The 24,093-nt window shown below is 37.9% G+C and overlaps 1 protein-coding gene across 1 annotated transcript in view; it reads right to left on the bottom strand.

The window, feature by feature from the left end:
• PDE3B (phosphodiesterase 3B) overlaps positions 1 to 24,093 on the bottom strand; it is a 162,037-nt gene that overhangs the window by 55,651 nt on the left and 82,293 nt on the right. Inside the window, exon 2 of the mRNA XM_027563346.1 lies at positions 8,581 to 8,631. Within this exon, the coding sequence (XP_027419147.1) occupies positions 8,581 to 8,631 (51 nt within the window). The remainder of the gene's footprint in view (positions 1 to 8,580; positions 8,632 to 24,093) is intronic.

The raw sequence follows: 24,093 nt of genomic DNA, 5'->3' as shown, positions 1-24,093 counted from the left end.
TTGCTTTTAATTTTCAAAAGTTTAATTAACATATTTTACAGAAGATTTGTTTTGGGGGGGGGGGAAACACTGATACTATTTGAGATTCACTCAGCTTTTAAATATATACATATATTTATTTATTTGGCTACACCGGGTCCTAGTTTCAGTATGTAGTATCTTTGGTTGCGGAATGCAAACTCTTAGTTACGGCATGTCGGATCTGTTTCCCTGACCAGGGATTGAACCCAGGCTCCCTGCACTGGAGTGCAGTGTTTTAGCCCCTGGGCCATCCAGGAAGTCCCTGCTCAGCTTCTTGAATTTGCAGAATTACATCTTTTGCAAAATTTGGGAAGTTTTCAGCTATTATTTCTTCAGATACTTTTTCAAACTCACTCTTTCTCCTGCTCAGACACAGATGATTATGAATCCAGGTCCTTAAGATTTTGTTCATTTTGCTTTAATTTCCATTATTGCATTTTGTAGCTCTATAAGCTTCCTCCCCCCTTTTTTGGTAACTTCTATTTTCTTTTTTTCCTGAGATTTTCTATTTCATTTACTTGTTTCAAAAGATTTGTAACTGCTTATTAAGACATTTTTATGATGGCCACTTTAAAATTCCTCAGTTCAGTTCAGTCATTCAGTTGTGCCTGACTCTTTGTGACCCCAGGAACCACAGCACACCAGGCCTCCCTGTCCATCACCAACTGCCAGAGTCTACCCAAACCCATGTCCATTAAGTCAGTGATGGCATCCAACCATCTCATCCTCTGTCATCCCCTTCTCCTGCCCCCAATCCCTCCCAGCATCAGAGTCTTTTCCAATGAGTCGATTCTCCGCATGAGGTGGCCAAAGTACTAGAGTTTCAGCTTTAACATCATTCCTTCCAAAGAAATCCCAGGGCTGATCTCCTTTAGAATGGACTGGTTGGATCTCCTTGCAGTCCAAGGGACTCTCAAGAGTCTTCTCCAACACCACAGTTTAAAAGCATCAATTCTTCGGTGCTCAGCTTTCTTTATCGTCCAACTCTCGCATCCATACATGACCACAGGAAAAACCACAGCCTTGACTAGACGGACCTTTGTTGACAAAGTAATATCTCTGCTTTTTAATATCCTGTCTAGGTTGGTCATAACTTTCCTTCCAAGGAGTAAGCATCTTTTAATTTCATGGCTGCAGTCACCATCTGCAGTGATTTGGGGGCCCAAAAAAATAAAAGTCTGACACTGTTTCCACTGTTTTCCCATCTATTTGCCATGAAGTGATGAGACCTGATGCCACGATCTTAGTTTTCTGAATGTTGGCTTTAAGCCAACTTTTTCACTCTCCTCTTTTCACTTTCATCAAGAGGCTCTTTAGTTCTTCTTCAATTTCTGCCATAAGGGTGGTGTCATCTGAGTATCTGAGGTTATTGATATTTCTCCCAGCAATCTTGATTCCAGCTTCTGTTTCATCCAGCCCAGCGTTTCTCATGATGTACTCTGCATAGAAGTTAAATAAGCAGGGTGACAGTATACAGCCTTGACGTACTCCTTTTCCTATTTGGAACCAGCCTATTGTTCCATGTCCAGTTCTAACTGTTGCTTCCTGACCTGCATACACATTTCTCAAGAGGCAGGTCAGGTAGTCTGGTATTCACATCTCTTTCAGAATTTTCCACAGTTTCTTGTGATCCACACAGTCAAAGGCTTTAGCGTAGTCAATAAAGCAGAAATAGATGTTTTTCTGGAACTCTCTTGCTTTTTCAATGATCCAACAGATGTTGGCAATTTGATCTCTGGTTCCTCTGCCTTTTCTAAAACCAGCTTGAACATCTGGAAGTTCATGATTCACATACTGCTGGAGCCTGGCTTGGAGAATTTTGAGCATTACTTTGCTAGCATGTGAGATGACAATTGTGTGGTAGTTTGAGCATCCTTTGGCATTGCCTTTCTTTGGGATTGGAATGAAAACTGACCTTTTCCAGTCCTGTGGCCACAGCTGAGTCTTCCAAATTTGCTGGCATATTGAGTGCAGCACTTTCACAGCATCATCTTTTAGGATTTGAAATAGCTCAACTGGAATTCCATCACCTCCACTAGCTTTGTTCGTAGTGATGCTTTCTAAGGCCCACTTGACTTCACATTCCAGGATGTCTGGCTCTAGGTGAGTGATCACACCATCGTGCTTATCTGGGTCGTGAAGATCTTTTTTGTACAGTTCTTCTGTGTATTCTTGCCATCTCTTCTTAAGATCTTCTGCTTCTGTTAGGTCCATACCATTTCTGTCCTTTATTGAGCCCATCTTTGCATGAAATGTTCCCTTGGTATCTCTAATTTTCTTGAAGAGATCTCTAGTCTTTCCCATTCTATTGTTTTCCTCTATTTCTTTGCACTGATCACTGAGGAAGGCTTTTTTATCTCTCCTTGCTGTTCTTTGGACCTCTGCATTCAAATGGGTATATCTTTCCATTTCTCCTTTGCTTTTTGCTTCTCTTCTTTTCACAGCTATTTGTAAGGTCTCCTCAGACAGCCATTTTGCTTTTTTGCATTTCTTTTTCTTGGGGATGGTCTTGATTCCTATCTCCTGTACAATGTCACGAACCTCCGTCCATAGTTCCTCAGGCACTCTGTCTATCAGATCTAGTCCCTTAAATCTATTATAATTTCTAGTCAGTTTCAAATCTGATTCATCTTGGTGTTAATAATTGATTGTCTTTTCTCACTCAAGTTGTAAGTTTCCTGGTTCTTGATATGACAGGTGATTTTCAAAATTCTTGTCAATATTTTGGTAACTATGCTAGAAGACTCTGGGTCCTATTTACACCTTTTATAGTAAGAGGTGATCTTTCTGTTTAGGTTTAGTACTATGTCCTATACTGCTTTTTTCAGGCTGTAGTTCTAATGAAATTTAATTTTCAGGGCATTCACAGTGGTATTTTTAGTCTGCTTGATTTCCTTCTGGTTCCACCAGGGCTGGTGCCTAGGGGTGGGAGTTGCAATGTGAGAGACCTGGGTTTGATTTGATCCCTGGGTTGGGAAGATCCCCTGGAGAATGGCATGGCTACCCACTCTAGCATTTTGGCCTGGATAACTCCATGGACAGAGGAGCCTGGCAAGCTACAGTCTATGGGGTCGAAAAGAGTCAGCCACGACTGAGGAACTCCCCAGGTTGGGCTATCTGCTGCAAAGTCGGGGAAGGGAGTCTGCAGGTCACAGGACAAAGAGCACTTTCTGGGCCAGGCACCTGTGTTGGGGAGACCTGGCCACCCCCTGCCTTGCTGGGGAAGGAGAGTCTCATGCTTAGTAGAGAATGAGCATACTTCTCTGGCCACTTCATATGAATGGAGTTCCAGATCAATTTGCCCTTGGTGTTGTTGGCAAGACTCATTCAGTTTTGAAGAAAGGAAGAGCCTACCAGCATCACAGTCTGTGGCTAGGTTGGAAGTCTACATTACCTTTTGCTGTTGGGTGACGGTTATAAGATATCCTATCACAGGTAGGGGTGTGTGGGAGGGGGGGAGTGTAACATATATATATATATATATATATATGTTATATATTTAAAAAAAGAAAAGAGCAGTACAAAATAAGGTTGGAGAAGCATGTTGGAACCAATATTTGAGAACATCAGATTCCAGAATAAGGAATATGGACGATGGAAAGTCACAGATTTTGAGCAGGCCAGGGAGAAACACAGCAAGAAAAAGAGAAAGGAAGTGATGGAGGGCACTGAAAAGAATGCACTACTTATGATGTTAAAACCCGACAAATGTGAACGAGCATTCCAGCATACAGGCTAGCACGTGCAAATCTGCGGAGGCAGAAGCCTGTCTGGCTAGTTTGAGGAATAACAAAGAGGCCAGTGTAGCAGGGGCAGAGTAAATGAAAAAGAATGCGTAGATGAAGTCAGAGAACTAAAAGGGAGGAAAGGAAGGGACCTTATTGTGCAGGGTCTTTTAAGTCCGTGATTAGGACTTTAGTTTTTATTTTGGGTGAGATTGCAGCATAGTGAGCAAGAGACTGACATGACCTGATTTATTTCCAATCGAACTGAATATTCAAAGTATTTGTTATAATTTTAAGTTTAACTTAAATTATTTCCCATCAGCTTATATATTTGGCAAACTCTTGTTTTTGTACACAGAGTCAAGAATAAATTCTACATTTTACCAGTTATTGCGGGAGTGGAGGGGGGCGCACATAGGTGGCTGTGTGTCCCTGTAAATGCTAAAATATTTGCGATATGACCCTTAATAGGAAAAAACTTGTTAACTCCTAACTTATGCTATAATTTCAGAGATGCTTAGTATTTATTATTATTGAAATTAATATAATATTAGCTTATAAAATCCCTTATGATTATACAGTGGAAGTGAGAAATAGATTTAAGAGCCTAGATCTGATAGAGTGCCTGATGAACTATGAAGAGCTCTCTATAGTCTCAAGGGGCTGGGAGACCAAATATGGAATTTAGAGTTATAAAGACAGAGAGCTTTAAACACTTCCAAGCAAGATCCCAGAGAGAAGAGGAGAACAAAGATTCAAGCCTGAATTTGAAGCTGCATTCCCCGCTGGAGATATTTGCCAATTTGTAAACAGAGGCCAAAAGATAGAGAAACCAAACAGAAATCCTCAAAAAGATTTCTATTTTGAAAGTAAAATAAAGCTGTCAGCAGTCTCAATGCTGGAGGGAACAAAACCAAAGAGTTCCGAGAACACTATGAACAAAAGAAACAAGAAAAGACAGAAAGCCTGAATAGTCCTAAAACTTTAAGAAACTTAATAATTTAAAACTTGTCCATAAGAAAGCTCCAAACTGAGATAGCTTCACCAGAGTATTCTTCCAAAGGAAGAAATGAAACCCATCTTACTAGACTCTTTTAGATAACAGAAAAAAAAGTGGGGGGAATTTCCCACCTTATCTTATGAGGCCAGTATAACCTTTATGCCAAAAACATGATAAAAACAATAATCATAAGGCCAACTCTCATGTAAGCATGAATTCAAAATATTAATAAATAAAATCCAGTGATATATATTTTTAAAAAGAAAACAGTTCTTGATCAAATTTTCTTTATCTGGGAATCCAGGGATGGTTCAACACAGGCCCATAATTAATTTACCACATTAATAGAAAAAAATGGGGGAAAATTCAGGGATCATCTCAATAGACACAGAAAAAGCATCTGATAGAATTCTAGACCCATTTCTGACTTAGAAGAAAAAAGTTTTTGGTGAACTGGGATTAGGATAGAACTTCATTAATCTGATAAAGGGTGCCTATATTAAACATTAGTGGTGAGCATGTTGAATATTTTCTCCCTGAAGTCATGATGAGGACAAGGCTATCTACTAGTATCACTTCTATTCAACACTGCATTAGAAATCCTAAACCATATAGTTATACAAGAAAAGCCTCATATGATTGGAAATAATAAGCCTGTCTTTATTCATTGATGACATTATTATATCCCTAAAGACTCTAAAAGGATCCTCAGACAAGCTATTAGAATTAATAAGTAAATTTAGCAAGGACACTGGATACATGGGTCAATATATAAAAATCAATTAAACTCCCATGGGGCAGCACAAGTGGTTAAAAACATGGAATTTCTAAAAATTGCTACCTTTTACATTTTTCAACTTTAAAAATTAAATATCAAAGAACAAATCTAACAAAATAGATGCATGACACCTGCACTGAAAACATTATTAAGATAAACGATGACTCAGATAAGTGAAGGAATATACCATTTTCATGTATTGAAAGCCTCAGTATTATAAAGATGTAAATTCTCCTCATAGTGATCTATAGAGTCAATAAAATCTCAGTCGAAATCCTAGTATATTTTTTGGATATGGAAATTTTCAAGTTTATTAAAGAATAGCCAAGATAATTTTGAGGAATAACAAAGCTAGAGAACTTACACTATTATAAAGTTATAGTAATTAAAATAACGAGTCTGGTATCAGTGTTTCAGGAGAGACAAATTGACAAACAGAATAGAAAGTCCTGAAACAAATTTACATTTTGTCACTTAAAAGACAAAGGTGATAATACAGTGCAAAGAAGAAAGATATATTTTTTTCAATAACTGGAAGTGGATCAATTAGATAACCATGTGGAAAAAAGCTGTCTTGATACATAAACCACAATACAGAAAAATCAATTCTAGATGTATTACAGATCTAAAAATGGAAAGTAGAACAATAAAACTGCTAGGAGGTAACAGGAGAGGGTAGACACTGCCCAGGGAGTAAACAAGATGTTCTTACGTAGGACACATACAAAAAACACTAAATAAAAACGAAATAAGTTGACATAAAAGGAAATGATTGATGAATAGTGTTTTCAATAAGACACCATGATAAGCCACAGACAGGGAGAAGATTTCTTAAGGAATACTCATGTCCAAAATACATAAAGAACTCCTACTGATCACTAAGTAAAATGTAGATAATTGCTGGGGAAAAAATGGAGAAAAGATCTTCACCAGAGGATATCTGAGTAGCAAATTAACATGAAAAGATTCTCAACCTGATGAGCCATCAATGAAATGCAAATATTAAAACTACAATAAGATACTCTTCAACAGCTACCAGAATGATTTAAAACACACTACCAAGTGTTGACAAAGATGTGGATCAACTGGAAACATCTATATACTGCTGATGGCTGGGAGAAGTGATACAATCTCTTTGGAAAATTATCTTGTGCTTCCTACTAAAACTGAACATATACATGCATACCCCCCCTCTAACATCCAACAAAAGACATCAAGAATATTCCAGCAGCATAGCTTGAAATAGACAAAAAACTGAAAAATAAATGTCAGTCTACTATAGACTAGATGAATTGATTGTATATTCATTCAATAAAACACTAAATGGGATAAGAGTGGGTGAATTACTACTACACATAACAACAAATTAATCTTACAGAAAAATTTTGAAGTAAAACAGAAAACACATATGAGTGATTCCATTTACTTACAATTCAGAAAAAGACTAAGTTGTGATGACAGAAATCAGTATTGAAATAACACCTGGGAAAAGCTGATGACTAGGCAGGGGGCTTTTGGGGTGCTGAATTCATCTGAAAAATGGTCACATGTAGATATTCACTCTGAGAAAATTCATCAAGTTGCACAGTTGTGACTTGTGCACTTTTATACATGAGTGTTACACTTCAAATTTTTTCTTTTTTTCGCCATGCTGCGTGGCCTACCGTATCTTTAATTCCTCGACCAGGGATCAAACTCGAGACCAGGACAGTAAAAACACCAAGTTCTAACCACCAGACTGCCAGGGAATCCCCTACATTTCGATTTTTTTTTTTAAAGGACTATTTGAAAGGAAAAGAGAGGTAGAAGAAATAAAATTCTGTGGGACTACAAGCCCATGTGTGAACCATCACTGCTTACTTATCTTTAGATTTTAGCAGTAATTTAGATACTCTTTTCCTGGAGAAGGAAATACCAACCCACTTCAGTATTCTTGCCTGGAAAACTCCATGGACAGAGGAGCCTGGTGGGGTCCATGGGGTCGCAAAGAGTCGTCCACGACTGAGTGACTGAGCACATAGATACTCTTTTCATTGGAAACTGAGAATCTTGGTGGACATGACTGAGGCAAAGGCCACTACTGAGGTCAAGAAATCCCAGTCCCTTTTATTTAACAGGTCAGATGTAGCCTTCCTCACTTCACCTGACTAACAGTTACATCAGAGAATATAGGCTGTTGTGGTTATGCCATTTATTGTTTAAAAATAAGACTCAACCATTCAAAGGGGTGTTCATTTTTCAAAGTGTTATGTTTGAACAACTAACATTAAGTAAATAGATGTGATAAATAGTTAATGTTTCCGTACACACGTATGACAAGGATTTGATATTTATTAATGTTTATCTGTTAGTATAAAAAAACATCAGGTTTCAAAATAGCACATGGAATATAATATTACCATTTTTGTACTAAAATTATATAAACTATACATTTCAGTACACTGGAAAACTAGGAAAAGATCTATAAAGATATATATCAAAAGTTAACAAAGTTATTCCTTGATGTTTGATTTTCCTTTGTTCTCCTACACGTCTATTTTCAGTTTCACTGATACCAACATAAAGTGATGAAAAATCTTTAAAAAAGTCCATTTTGTATGATTCCATATGTGTGTATCTATCTATATATATACATTTCATAAATAAAACTAATTTCTAGGAGTATGGATAGGGATTTTCTTTGGAGACATATGTAATGACTAGAATGGTACACAAGTGAGGCTTGTAGGACGCTGGTAATGTTCTATTTTTTGTTATGGGTACTAGTTACATGGGAACTTTAATTTGTGAAAATTCATTCATCTGTGCAGTTTTCTATTGATAAGCCCAGACTGTACCAGCAACATTTAAAAAGTAACTATATATGTTTGGTTACTGATCATTTTATTTTCCTTTGCAATTAAAATTTATTTTAAAAAAATCTACCTAAATGAAGTTTTGGTTATTTTAATTCAGCTAAAGAAAAATCTTACGGCATAGAAATCTTCTGAATGTAATTTTATATGTCAAAAATTTGATTACAGATGTTAATTATTAGTGATATCATTTATATTTACCTGATAGTGAGGTTTATACCACTGCTTTAAATCCCAATCCCAAAGAATCATCTGAAAGAAAAAATAAATAAAAGAATTCATTTAGTTACAAAATGGAGCATCTTCAATTACAGATACAAAAACAGCTTAAATTTTGGGAGAGAAATTGGGGAGGTGAAAATAAAAATGATCTCTAGATGGAATATTTCATTAATTACACAATCTGTGATTGAAAAAGCAAGACAGTCAGAATAAAGTCACTAAACTAAGCTATATTAACCTTTAAAATATCTATTACCACAGAACCAAAAATATAAATCCAAAATCACATCCATTTACTAAAAATACATGTAAAATGAGAAATCACCGCTCTCCCCGCTTCCCACCTTCTCCAAAGGCTCATAATTTGTCATTTTAAACCAGTGTCAGTAGGTGGTGCTACTTCCCTAGCAACAAGGCTCTGTTGTCCAAAGCACCTTTAAAAAGCTTGCCTGGGGTTTACATAAAGCATAAAAGAGTGGATTTATAAAAAGTTACACACAACCCTTTTGATTCACAGATTTAATTAGTTTCCCTGTTTCTCTTCTTTATAGATTATCAATAATAACTTCTTAGTACTAGACTAGTTTTCTCCTGCCCGTCTCTTCCTAGCAGGCTGTGGGGCTACTTCCCCATCCAACAGTCACTGCTCAAGGAGACAAAATTAGCTCAAATTTGGCAAGCTATAGCTGCTAACTACGATTAAAGCTAATTTCTTTTAAATTTACTTAAATTGATAAATAAGTTTCTTCCTTTTGCCTAAATAACTGATATAATGACAATTTTCTACATAGCTTTGAACCCTAACCGTGAACATGAGCCTAGTAAATTTGTAATCCAATCACACAATTTCTATGTACTAAAATATTTGTTTCTAGTCATAAGGCTCCTGATGCAAAAGATCTTAAAATGTTATTTCTTCTTTCATTGGTCCAATATTTCATTTAGGAGCTGACAGAATTTTTTTGTAAAGGTACAAATAATTTAGGCTTGGTAAGCCACATAAGGTCTCCATGGCATATTCTTTGCTTTTTGTTTTACAATCCTTTAAAATGAAAAAAACAAATATTCTTAGCTCTGTGGCCACACACAAAAGGTTGCTAGCAGGATTTGGTTAGTGGGCTACAGCTTGGTGACCCCCTTTAAAAATCATTATTTGTCATTATCACCAACTTTTTGTCAACATCCTTGCAGAAGGTCATCTCTTGCCAGTGAAGAGAAACATATTTCTTCCCAAAGAAAATCCAGACATACTACAATCGCTTACAAAATTCATGGACTAGTACCTGCAAAATTGCTATGGTACAGCAACATGAAAAGAATTTAATATATATTAGTAGACTCATCAAATTTACACAGTATTTTATACAGTCCTAAGTGTGGTCCTCATAGAATTGCTTCAGGCTGTGATTTAAGCAGCATACAAAGACATTAATTAATGCAGTTTAAGACACTAATAACTTCCTAAGAACATTCACATTAAGATTAGAGTAACCTAAAATCCCTAAGTTTCTTGTATACTTGTCATAAAATGTAGTAGAAGTGTTAGTTGCTCAGTCATGTCTGACTCTATGACCCCATGGACTGTAGCCTGCCAGGCTCCTCCATCCATGGAATTCTCCAGGCAAAAATACTGGAGTGGGTTGCCATTCCCTTCTCCAGGGCATCTTCCTGACCCAGAGATGGAACCTGGGTCTCTTGCATTGCAGGCAGATTCTTTACCATCTGAGCCACCAGGGAATACATGTTCCATTTGCATGCTATGGTTACACAACTGGCTTTTTAGTCCCAAGTGCAATACCTTACTTCAGTTCTGATTTTAGCCTGTCCAAATTTCTTGGGAGAGTGGAATGCTGACTAGCCTATTTACCATTCTATTTACTATTTACCAATAAAAATTACCAAATTTACAAATTGTCATCATCATGACATTTGTAAATCTGATGTTTCCTTAAATTCACCAAAAAAAAAGTACAGAGTGGACAGGAATGAAGACAGGACCACCGGTTGGGTCACTAAAGATTACCTATGAGAGTTGTGTCTGAGTCTGCAAACTTGCCTAACATGCTATTGTCCAATCCATACTCCCACATTTCTTCTACAAGGGTACCATCAAATGGTGACATACCTGTGCCTCATTTCTCCTCATCAGTCTGAGTAGAAGTTGATTTCTTGCTAACTCCAGCATACTTTCATCATGAGGGTTTCTTAACATTCCTTGTTTCCCACCTACTACTCTGGTTTTGAATAAACTCTTGAGCAGTAGCTCAGTCTTATTTGCAGTCACTTTCTCTGTGATCAAAAATACATTTGCCAAAAAGCAGCAGGTCTTAGTCTAAAATCCCCTGCATATTAGGAACTGAAGACTGACTTCTGTGTTAACTGGACAAGTAGAATATTAGTGATTTTGAGAAAACAAAATTTCTGCCTAAGTAGTAGAAGATGTATGATCAGGAATCATACAGCTACAGCAAGACACATCTTAGAGCAGAGTTACTCAATGTGTGGTCCACAATAAAAAAGTACAGAAATGAAGAGTAAATGTTTAGAGATGTTTATACCAATTTGATATAAAATTTGATATTTCATGTTATTTGAATATTGCTTTTATCTGTTGAATTTGCATTCTTGGCATTGTGTTACACCTTATGTCGCCAATCAAAAAAATAAATGGCTCAAAATTGGTTTCCTAAAGCTCAAGGTACTAACAAAAACAGTAACATAAATAACTCCCAATAAATGTTAAGCCTAAATCAAGAACAATACTCTAATACAAACTCACTACAAATCTGTGGGTGTGATAATACCACACAAAACCATAAAAGCAAAAATATTACTAAACTATACAACCAGCTAAAAACTGGAATTTTTTTTTTTTAGACTGCATGTTATCTACTTTGAAACTTTTATGACAGTCACGCAAAATGTGAAGCCTTTTTGGTAAACCAGTAGAACTTTTCCAGAACAATCACATAAAGCTTTCTTATATGAAACTGAAGATTTCTGTTCCTAAAATAGAAGTGACATAAACTGGAGGCACCATTCAGAGTCTGTGCTCCCCAAAGGAAAAGCATATAAAGAAGATAAACTATTGCCAAGAGATGTGTAAAATTAGCCACACAGATGATAAACTTTATGCTGGAAGAGAGAACAGACCAAAAAATCTCCAAAATGTATTTACTATGCAACACTTTGGAACATCACAGAACTGAAAAGGCATATAAGGTAAGAGTAATTACTGTCATATTTGTACATAGCAAATACTTTAGGGGCTTTCCTGGTGGCTCAAATGGTAACAGAGTCTGCCTACGGTACAGGAGACCTGAGTTCAATGTCTGGGTCAGGAAGATCCTTGGAGAAGGGACTGACAACCCTTCCGAGAATCCCGTGGACGGAGGAGCCTGGTGGGCTACAGTCCGTGGGGTTGCAAAGAGTAAATGCACACATGGGGTTAATCTAGACCAGTTCTTGGTTTATGTTCAATACACACAACAGACGATGGGGGGCAACCTTTTTATCATTGAAAAACCCATACTACAAAATAGGATTTTTTTCCTATATAATCATTATTTTGTGAACTATGATACAGACTTGGAAATGTGCTGGAATTAGTTCTCAATCAGTTACTGCACATCAAAGAAGAGCCTGGCTAAACAATGAGAATATCTCTTAACTGCAGATCTATCACTGCTTTATTCACAGAAAACGGCTGGTGGTTAAAACACACACGCTGGGCACGATTCAGTGGTAGAGAAATAGTGTAAGAGTAAATGCATTCAATGTTTGGCCACACAAAGTACATCTTTTCAGTGTGCTGTGGGAAAATGCAGTGCAAATAAAAACTATAAATAGCAGATAGAAGTATTTTTTGCAATAAAATGCAAAGAGCTTCTATTTCTCAAGTTTTTAACCATGACAATGCCCATTAACTTAGCAACAGACACAGCCTCAAAAGTAATCTTCAGTGAGAAATCTCTTTATGATTACAGGGTCCATGTTGGATTTCAGTATTCAGAATCAACATCAGAAAAACTACTTGCTGCATCCCACTGTAAATTACAATTTTGCTTTAATTTTTTCAATTTAAGAAAATAGAGAAAAGAATCTGGTTGGATATACAGATTGTGTTATATAGGTTGTGAATCTACAACACACAACCGATTTACTCATCAGTGAGCTAAAACAAATATCTTTAATATTGCAAACAATGTTCACTAATTTCATTTTTAAAAACTGAGTCATTTTAATGCATTTATTTAATACTCGTAGGTAACCGCCACACATACTGAATACACAGTGGATGGTGCATGAATATTAAAAGTTTAAGAAACATTGGTAGAAGCATTCATTCCTCCAAAATAACACATAGCTCTTTTACAATTTTACTTCCAAGCAGCCAATATATGTTCTATATCAATTGTTCCAAAGTCAGCAAAACCTAAACTTCACTCTCAATACCAAAGGAAATCCTATAAATAAATATAAGGATAAATAATTCAAATATTATTAAATTTTGAATCAAGTGAAAAAAGAGTTTTAGTGACTATGGTATGTTCTCAAAACATGGTTCTATTATATGATAAGACGTCATTTCATGAAAGTGAAGTGAAAGTGAAGTCGCTCAGTCATGTCCGACCCTCAGCGACCCCACGGACTGCAGCCTTCCAGGCTCCTCCGTCCATGGGATTTTCCAGGCAAGAGTACTGGAGTGGGGTGCCATTGCCTTCTCCACATTTCATGAAAGGATTAATTTTAATTGCTGTTTTTAGGAGCTTCCAGTACTCCATTTGTCTCTTTCCATCTAAATTCAAATTTACACAGTATCAGAAATTAGTATTTTCACACACTGTAGACATCTGTTCAAAAATACTTTTAAAAACAGTATTTTCAATTTAAGTAACATATGAGATGCCTATTATTAAAAAAAATTCTTTTAGTTGATTTGATAAAGTAAATCCAAAACTGTGCTTTTATAAACTCAGCTTTTCTTTGTGGTTAAAAAGTTGAATCCTGATTAAAGTTTCTGTTTGAATATGTTTGTAAGTCCAACATGCTTTACAGAGCTCTATGAAACCACCACCACCACAGTGAAACATCAGCAGCACAACCAGGAGATGTTATCAGGTTCAATTACGTCAATGAGGTTTTACTTCATTGTTCCCTAATGTAGCCAAGAAGAAAAACATATATGTGTCCTCAAGTTAAGCTTACAGAACTGTGACATTTATGTGAAATTTGAAAGATTAGCTATTATGTAACAGCTGTGAATTAACTGTTAAAACATACTTTATTTTCAGCATTTTTCACTTGAGCTTCGTGTATAAATCTAGGTTAATTTCTCAAATTTCAGTACTTTCAACTTTTTCTGTGCCTTTCAACTTTAGGCCCATTTAACTATGTTTATTGACCATAAACCAAAAACATAAAATAAATGGACACCCTAAAAAGCTAAACTAAAACTGTACAACTGTACTTTCTAATAGTCTAAAGTGCAACGACAGTCATCTTGACCCCTGCATGACAAATAAAGGCCCCAGTCAGAAAACCTGAGAATAAGGGCAAGAAAAAAAGGGTGTGTGTGTCTCTCCTGTGTGGTGGGGTGGAAACCTGAGAATAAGGGCCAAAAAAAGGGGGGGCGGGGTGTGTGGTGGGGGTGGAGACTAGTATTACTTGGAAACTAGCCTCATTTGCTATCCTTACCAATCAATCAAAACATACGACTACAGCTGTGGTGATTGAGCCTGCACGCTGTGCACCAGCACCGTCGGCCGCCTAATACACCATGGCTTCTTTAATCTTCACTAGAATTCTTTGTGGTAAGCCTATTTCCCCATTTTACAAATGACACAACAGAGACTAAAAAGGTGAAGTACCCTGCCCAGAGTCACATGACTAGTAAGTGGCAGAGACAGAAATTAAATTCAGATCTGTCTCATTGCAAAGCTTTTTAAGGATTCTTAAACTTTATGCTAAACGATCTTTTTTTTTTCCCACTTTGTATCGGGGTATAGCTGATTAACAATATTGTGACAGTCTCAGGTGAACAACGAAGGAAGTCAGCCATACATATGCATGTATTATGCTACACCATCCTATATTATCAGCACTACTATGTGCTAGTAATATGGCAGGTGCTTGGCAGCCATGTGGAATCACAACAATTGTGCAAGTAACCCCATTTATATATGGAGAAGTTAAGGCTTAGTGATTATACTAATTATTCTCCATTTGCCTCTCAGATCCCTTCTTTGTCCTCCTCTCCATGATGGGAAGGCTGACCCCGACACTCTGCATCTCCCAAGCTGCCATGCAGTTGACTTCTACTTAGGTTGGAAGATGATGGCAGGAAACTGGAGTGTGGGAGGAGAGGAAAATGGTTGTGCCCTTTCTGCTGCCTCCATGACTACAGCTCTTAATCAGTTGGTCTTCCCTTCCCAACTTCAGCTGTGACTCTGGAAACACTATTTCCATCCTTGCTCTATCAGCCTCAGGTGAGGTAACAGCTTTCTAGTGTTACTAGCTCTCGAGCTGCCTAACCATCCCTTGATCACCCTCTTAGGCTTGTTCCTTCTCTTAAGGTTTATTTGAACCACCTTGGAGTGAATTCCATTAATATTTCTTGCAATCCTAAATACAGGGACATTGTGAACCAAGTTCTATCAGGTGTCAGCTAGTAAACTGCAGTGGAGAAGGCGATGGCACCCCACTCCAGTATCTTGCCTGGAGAATCCCAGGGACGGGGGAGCCTGGTGGGCTGCCGTCTATGGGGTCGCACAGAGTCGGACACGACTGAAGCGACTTAGCAGCAGTAGCAGCAGTAAATTACAGAGCGAGTATCTGAACTCAGATTTATCGCCCTTCAAATTTTATTCTCTTTCTACTACTATGCTGAAAGGATAATTATTTAAGCTTTTAATGAGATTTCTTTCCAAAAATAATAAAAAAAGATCATCAAATCATCAGATTACCCTCCAATACTTGATCCCGTATTTCCTGCATTTCATTCTGTTAGTACAGTTGAACTTGCTGAGCTCTAGTCAATGACTCACTTTTCCATAAATGGTCTAGATCCAATCTGCTGGTACCTGCATCTTGCTTCAGAAGTGTCCGACTCTTTGCAACTCCATGGACTGTAGCTCATCAGGCTTCCTCTGTCCGTAGGATTCTCCAGGCAAGAATACTGGAGTAGGCTGCCATGCCCTCCTCCATGGGTTTGATCCCAAGATCCAATCCAGGTGTCTACCTGAGAATGCTTCACAAGCAGCTCTCTCCCTCGCTCTTCCATCATTTTTTCTCTCTACTAAATCATTGCCATTATTCCCGTTAGACTATAAACATGCCGCAATTTCTCACCTCTCACACACACACAAACTTTTTCATGATCTTACACTCAGCCTGTATCCCATTTCTTTGCTCCCATTTATAGCAGAGTTCCTCAAGGGTAATGTTTACTTTTTGTTTCCAATTATTCTCCTATAATTCTCTCTGAGCTATACTAGGTGGTCCTTGAACATGCCAGGCCACTCCAATGAAGATTTTTTCCTAAAGCTGTACTGATAATTCAGAATTTATAACATAGCACTTAAAGTGTACATGTAAGTTTGGGCTTTTTTCTCAAAAGTTCCAAACTAGAAACAACAATATTTAAAGGGATGGTACAAATATAGGTTGAGTGGGAAAAATATGAAGTACTGAAGTCATAGAATGTTTGAAAAAGAGCTTTAATCTTTAAAAGTACCAACTAAAACATTTATAGCCTATTGATCTTATGAGACTTGTTTTTATCATTTGATGTTCTTAAATTGAATTAAAACACCTACTTTATTTTTAATCTTTCAGAATCATTTTAAAACAGTTTAACACACCAAGGTCTCATTAGCTGTGCTAAGGGAATTCAAGCACAGAGAGTCATTTTCTAAATATACGAAATAGCATCTATCTTATCAGTATTCTTAATCTCTTATCCACTCTAGATGTTTTCAAGTTTTTACCTACCTGCTTCTCTTCTAGACCCGTGTTCTTCTAGATGTATAACTTGGTACGTACCTCAACTAGTTTCTCTACCCTATCGTTAGGCAGAATTCTATCTCCATCTCAGACATGGTCTCTACATTCCTACTGAGAGATACATATTCTGGGGAGAATGTACCAAAAATAACTGAAAAAAAAAAGGAATTGCAAGCCTATAACTTCCGTTTTTCCCCCTAATGTGAATAGTGTTTTCCTTTTAAGTTACTGTATAATTTTACAGTATATAAGTTACTGTATAATTTTCCTTTTAAGTTACACCTGGGGCTTCCCCAGGTGGCTCAGTGGTAAAAATTCCACTTGCCAATGCAGGAGATGTGGGTTCAATCCCTGGTCTAGGAAGATGCTCTGGAGAAGAAAGTGGCAACCCACTCCAGTATTCGTGCCTGGGAAATCCCATGAACAGAAGAGCCTAGTGGGCTACAGTCCATGTGGCCACAAAGAGTCAGACACAACTCAGTTGCTGAACAACAACAAAAATAATTTTTCAGTATAGTTTAAGCAAAATATTAAATTAACAATAGCTAATATTAAAAGACCTTACTAAAACATGTAACAATTCAGGATCACATGGTGGTGGTGGTGTAGTCGCTAAGTCATGTTCGACTCTTGCAACCCCGTAGACTGTAGCCTGCCAGGCTCCTCTGTCCATGGGTTTCTCCAGGCAAGAATACAGGAGTGAGTTGCCATTTCTTTCTCCATCAGGATCACATGAGGAATGTCTTAATAAATATTTTTATGAACAAGAGCAAAAGAGAAAAAAACGTTCCACACCTCAATAGGAATATGCTACAAACTTGACTGTGATTTGGAAAAAAAACTGGGAAATCACAGTGGCCTTCTGGGGATTTAAGGTTGATCTAAGATCAACCTAAAATCTAAAGACATGTTCCTCTATACTCTATGCCAGAGCCCAGGCTCTCAAACACTTTACTGTACTACTTCTCAGCTACTAAGCAGGCTACATTGCTCTGCTCCTCCCCGCCCCCACATCAACTCTATACTGCTCACAGAGCTGAAAGATCCACAAACTGCACACATTCAAGAAAAACAAAGGAACTATCTAGTCCTAGGCAGGCATACCCCCTGCCTAACAAAGCAAATATAACAGATTGGTTTTTTTTTTCTTCTGTGATTGCCCATTATAACTTATCTGAGAACAGATATAGTTTAAACTTAAGAATGATGAACCAACCAGACACCAGTCTTACTGGTAAAATAATTATATATATATATATATATATGGAAAATAAAATAACATGCAAATTCTCTGCTGGAAGTCCCTATGTTTAGGAATTCTCCTTGACTCTCCTGATATTTAGGACTCTAATGTTTATGCAGACACATAAGCTTTGTATTCCCAAACAACACAATGGAGAATCCCAATGGTATTTCGCCATGAGCAGAGAGTGTATTTCGCCAATAATGTGTAATCTTTGCCCCAAGAGGAGTACTTGAAGAGGGTTAGAATACTGCTGTAGGAAAAAATCTAGAAATTCCCTCTAAGGGTTCAGCTTCAGGCTTTGATACCCTCTTGCAATCTGCCCACTCCACCCTGTCTTCGATCATTAGAACTATCAGTGCCCAGAACTATGGGCCCAGAAACCATTCAGATTATGGAGATTTCCCGTCTTCAAACATGTCCAGCCCATTTGGAGAGAGGGTGGAAATCATTGTAGGTAATAGCTAAATATTGTTTGGGTAATGCATTTTAAAGAGAACAAATGGTGACTTTTAATCAGTCTCAAGTCTTTTAGTGTCCTCAAATTCCTACCTCATTGCAACTAAAAGTAAAACCTAGTTGAAGGGGGGAGGCAATCTCAAGTATGGCAAACCATAGGCAACAAAAGAGGCTCTGAAAACCTTGTGTTTACTACATTAGGTACTCTGTGGGAGCCTAATTTAGATATACAGGTATTATTACCTTCAACCTATGAGATCACTTTTTATAAATAATTAAAGTAACTCGTTGAGTGAATAAATGACTCATTTTTTAGTTCCTCCTTCCTCTTCCCCATAACAATTCAATTCGATCTAGATGTTTCTGATTTTTTGCCATAACCGTATTTTCGGATTTTTATCATATCAGGCCTTGATCACTTTCAACAGCTTCCCATCAATTTTATCTACTTTATACAGTAAAATCAAACTTCAAAGCCATATATTATGGTACGCTCCCGTTAGAAATATTCAGAGTATATTTGAACTTAGGGGTATTTAGAAGTTAAGTCCAGTGTTCTCATTTTACAGATAAAGAAAACAAGGACCAGAGTAATTAAGTGATTTTTCTTTGTCTTTCCTACTCTCTACCTAAAATCACTCAACTAAAAACATCTACCTGTAAGCAGTCAAGTAAAACAAAGGAACTATTTGGTTTTAAATGAGACAAGTCTTCCCCTAAGGATTTGTTGTTGCTGTAGCTCAGTTGCTAAGTCACACTGGACTCTGCAACCCCATGGACGTAGCACACCAGGCTCTTCTGTCCTCCACTATCTCCTGGAGTTTGCTCAAATTCATGTACATTGAGTTAGTGATTCTATCTCATTCTCTGCCACCCCTTCTCCTTTTATAATTCTACCAACTCATCTTTCCAACCAAATTCACATATGATTATCTCCCCAAACCCACGGGGGAAAATCTAACAACAAAAATCTGCTTACCACTTTCTACATCTGAGTTAAACCTTCCCAATTTCCTTGGTTCCTATTCTCTACTTCCTATTTCTTAATCTCTTAATGTAGCTGACCACTTAAAAGAAATACTTAAAGGCTACAATGGAGGAATTCTTTAATAAAGTTTTTTGAAAGTAGCAACTGGAAGTTCCTTTAGAAAGCCACAATCATGACTTAGATTATTCAATATGAACTACCACATTGCCAATATAATAAAGATTCAGGACCACAAACAAAGAACTCTTATTCTGTCAAATGGCTACATCTCCAAAACATAAGGGACATTTTATATAAAAAGGACTATATAGGAAAGTAGACAGGTATATGTAAGAATATTTTCTGGGCTTCCCTGGTGGTCCAGTGGTTAAGAATCTGCCTTGCAATGCGAAGGATGCAAAGGACACTGGTTTGATCCCTGGTCTGTGAAGATCCCACATGCTGGGGAGCAACAGTCCGTGCACCACAACTACTGAGCCAGCGCTGCAGCTACTGAAGCCGGCGTGCCTAGAGCCTGTGCTCTGCAACCAGAGAAGCCACTGCAATGAGAAGCCCACACACTGCAACGAAGACCCACCTTAGCCAAAAACATAAAAATAAACAAACCTATTTTTTTAAGTGTTTTCTTACCACTTGTTTATATAACTTGTCATGGGTAAAATTTTAAGTATCAGAGATACATTTACTAGGCCTTTTTCTGTGTTTTATTTATTTATTTTTTTTAGAACTGGGGTTTCCTTGGTGGCTCAGATGGTAAGAGTCTGCCTGCAATGCAGAAGACCTGGGTTGGATTCCTGGATTGGGAAGATCCCCTGGAGAAGGGAATGGCTGCTCACTCCAGTATTTCACTGCAGAATTCCATGGACAAAGGAGCCTAGAGGGTTACAGTCCATGGGTCACAAAGAGTCAGACATGATTGAGAAACTAACATTTTCATTTTTTCTTTCACCACTGGTTTATATAACTTCTCAGGGGTAAAATTTTAAGTAACAGAGATAAATTTACTATGCCCTTTCTTGCCTTTTTTCTTTTTTTTTAAAGAACAGATTATTAAATTTAGGAGATAGAAGTATTAAAGAAAATTATAAAAAGCATCAAAGTAGATTTTAATTAACCAAGAAACTTAAAAATGTATACCAACAAAACTATTTTTCCACTTAATATTAAATTTTACCACTTTTCATTTGGCATTTTTATCAGTCAGGTGGAAATTACTCAAGTTGGCAGCAGTATATTTGAGTGAACAAGTTTAGTCATGATAACAGATAAAAATTAAGCAAAGATAATAGCCCCATAGTGACTTGATATGAAAATGGAACCTCTAGTCAAAAAAAAAAAAAAATCAGATTTCCCCAGGGATCATCAAAGTATCCCACAGTATCCCAAACATATGAAACAAAATGTACTAAAAGTTTTATGCTTTGCATAGGGAAAATGACTTTAATACCTTTTAAATACAGAGATAAATTTAACACATTTAAATAAAAATTTTACTAAGAGACCACTAAACACTAATTTTCCATGTATAAAATCATGAAAATCTGGAAACTAATTTAAATTAGCTAATACTACAATGTAACATGGATCGGCTAAAGAAACCGACAGATCAAAAGCAAGTTTCAAATAACTCTAGAGACCCTATCTAAAAACTCAGAGCAACTATTGACTCTTTTGTTTGCTATCAATTTATTTTCAAACATGAAGCCTTCTGACAGTGCTGCACAAATAATACTCACCATTAGTTACTCCAACTGGCAAAGAAAAGGGAACCGACTGTTATATTAAGGTCTACCAATGATCAATATATTAGTAACAATTTAAAAAGACTTCTTAACTATCTGTCCCCCTGCCCCCTCCCCCAATTAATGGTTACTCACTCATTAGGGGACAAATGCACACAACCTAGCATTCTGCTGAGATTACTGAGTCCAGCACAATGGGAAATGGTGCTATTTTTTGACCATGAACCTATTACAAAATAAACTAACCTACTCTTTTTTGTAGCTGATAGTTAATGAACTCAGCTCGATAAACTATCAGCCTGGCAACATGGAGTCAGGACAGGCACTATTTACTGATTCACCAACTATTAAATAAATCAGATGCAAATTATGCACCTTCAGCCTCTAGGAGGACAAGGTCATCCCACCATCTAGCAAAGTGAGCACCTAGCACATAAGAGTTGCTTAATAAATACTTGTAGAAAGAATTAACCTGTAACTTGTCACATTAGTTATTATTTATTTTTGGTTGCACTGGGTCTTCACTGCTGTGCCTGCATGCTTTATCTAGTTGTGGTGAGCGGGGGCTACTCTTCACTGCAGTACGTGGGCTTCTCATGGTGGTGGCTTCTCCTGTTGCCGAGCATGGGCTCCAGGGCATGTGGGCTTCAGTAGCTGCAGCACATAGGCTCTAGAGCACACGATCTCTAGCTGTGGTGCTGGGCTTAGCTGCTCTGCAGCATGTGAAATCTTCTCCGACCAAGGATCGAATCCATGTCCCCTGAACTGGCAGGTGGATTCTTATCCACTATACCACCATGGAAGTCCCACTTTTCCCATTTTATAAGTTTGAAATTTTGATTATGTAGCCTATTAATGCTAATAGTAGCTAAATATTTAGCGAGAGCTTGCTTACCATATGACATGCTGTCCTCATTTTTACAATTAATCATGGCTGCAAGAGACGAAACTGACCAAGTTTACATGACAGCTGAATGGCAGAACAAGAACTCAAACTGGTCTTTCTACCTACAAGATCCAGAATTTTAATAACAATATTTCACTGGAATACTTGTAATTCATTATCATACTAAGAATCTCTACTATATAAGTCTCTCTTACCCCACAGCAAAGATCAGTTTACAAAAATATGAAAGTAAATGGGACTTCCCTGTTGATCCAGTGGCTAAGACTCCAGGCTCCCAATGCAGGGGGCCTGGGTTCAATCCCTGGTCAGGGAACAGGAGGTCCCACATGCTACAACTAAGAGAATCTCCTGCTGTAACTAAGATCCTGCCTGCTGCAATGAAGACCAAAGATCCCAAGTGCCAAACTAAGACTCGATGTAGCCAAAGAAATAAGTAAATAAATTTTTAGAATGTGAAAGTAAAGAATTTTCAAATGATAAATAATTATAATACATTACTTGCCTTCCTGGCATATAGTACTTGGTCTACTGCTGAAGCTGAGTTCTTAATCACTAAAAACAACATTTGCTTCTATTAGAGAACAGAACAACTTTATGCAATAGAAGAAGGAGCCTGCTGCTGCTCCTGCTGCTAAGTCGCTTCAGTCCAACTCTATGCGACCCCATAGACGGCAGCCCACCAGGCTCCGCCTTCCCTGGGATTCTCCAGGCAAGAACACTGGAGTGGGTTGCCATTTCCTTCTCCAATGCATGAAAGTGAAAAGTGAAAAGGAAGTCGCTCAGTCGTATCTGACTCTTCGCGACCCCATGGACTGCAGCCTACCAGGCTCCTGCGCCCATGGGATTTTCCAGGCAAGAGTACTGGAGTGGGGTGCCATCGCCTTCTCCTAGAAAACCAGGGGCTAAGCTATTTTGTTCCAGATGCCAGCATACAAAAGAATGCACTATCTTAAACCTGTTGTGAATATAAAATTAAGAATGTACTTTATAAAACATAAAGCACTACAGAAAATGCTCAGAAAATGGTATTTTCTGATTTTAATTGATTTTAATTGAATATAATTTCATCTGTTTATATGCTATTGTCCAAAATACATGTTGCCTAGATTGCTCACACTTAAGACTATGTTAGTGTGCATTGCTGTATAAACAATTTTGCTCCCTATGCTGAATATTCTCTATTTGTCCCTTCAGATCCACTCTCTAAATGGCAGTTTTCTCTCAGGAGGCTGAGCATTTTGGACTGCATCAAAAGGTTGTCATCTGGCTTTTCATGGGGGACTACAGGAGGCACCAGCAGGAGAGGAGAGGGCAGGAGGAGAGTGAGGCCGAGGTATTTATAGGTGAGGATACCATCAGCTCCCTCTGAGACAGCACAGGCTCACAGTAGCTCAATTCCTCCTCTAAAGCTGCAGCTCCTGTGAGGGACCTTCTTCTGTATCTCCCAGAGTTTTATCCCTTGTCTCTTCAGGCAGTAGTAAGGGTTATTTCTGTTACCTCTCTTCACACTTTTACAAATTAAAGTGAAAGTGTTAGTCACTCAGTTGTGTCCGTCTCTTTTCAACCCCTTGGACTGTATGCAGCTTGCCAGGTTCCTCTGTCCATGGAATTCTCCAGGCAAGAACACTGGAGTGGGTAGCTGTTCCCTTCTCCAGGGTATCTTCCCAATCCAGGGCTTGAACCTGGGTCTCCTGCATTGCAGGCAGATTCTTTACCATCTGAGCCACCAGGGAAACCCCCTTCCTCGGTTGGTGGGTAATGCCAAGCGGCAATGCCACTGCTGGTCACCCACACCCCGCACCGGACAGGCCAGGTTCCTGCTATAAATAGTTCTTTATTAAATGATCCTGTGGTGGTGGTTTAGTCGCTAAGTCATGTCCAACTCTTGTGACTCCATGGACTACAGCCTGCCAGGCTCCTGTACATTGGATTCTCCAGGCAAGAATACTGGAGTGGGTTGCCATTTCCTTCTCCAGGGGATCTTCCCGATCCAGGAATCGAACCTGAGTCTGCTGCACTGCAGGCAGATTCTTTACCAACTGAGCTATGAGGGAAATCCTATAATGATCCTCAGTTATTCCATTTTAGTGTGCCATTTGTTTCTCCCTAAAACCATGGCTGATGTACTACCCTACATCATGTGATTTAG

The sequence above is a fragment of the Bos indicus x Bos taurus genome, chromosome 15 (assembly GCF_003369695.1).
Source record: "Bos indicus x Bos taurus breed Angus x Brahman F1 hybrid chromosome 15, Bos_hybrid_MaternalHap_v2.0, whole genome shotgun sequence".
In the NCBI taxonomy this organism is placed as follows: Eukaryota; Metazoa; Chordata; class Mammalia; order Artiodactyla; family Bovidae; genus Bos; species Bos indicus x Bos taurus.
The sequence above is the reverse complement of the archived record's forward strand: the minus strand, read 5'-3'. Positions and strand labels throughout refer to the sequence as shown.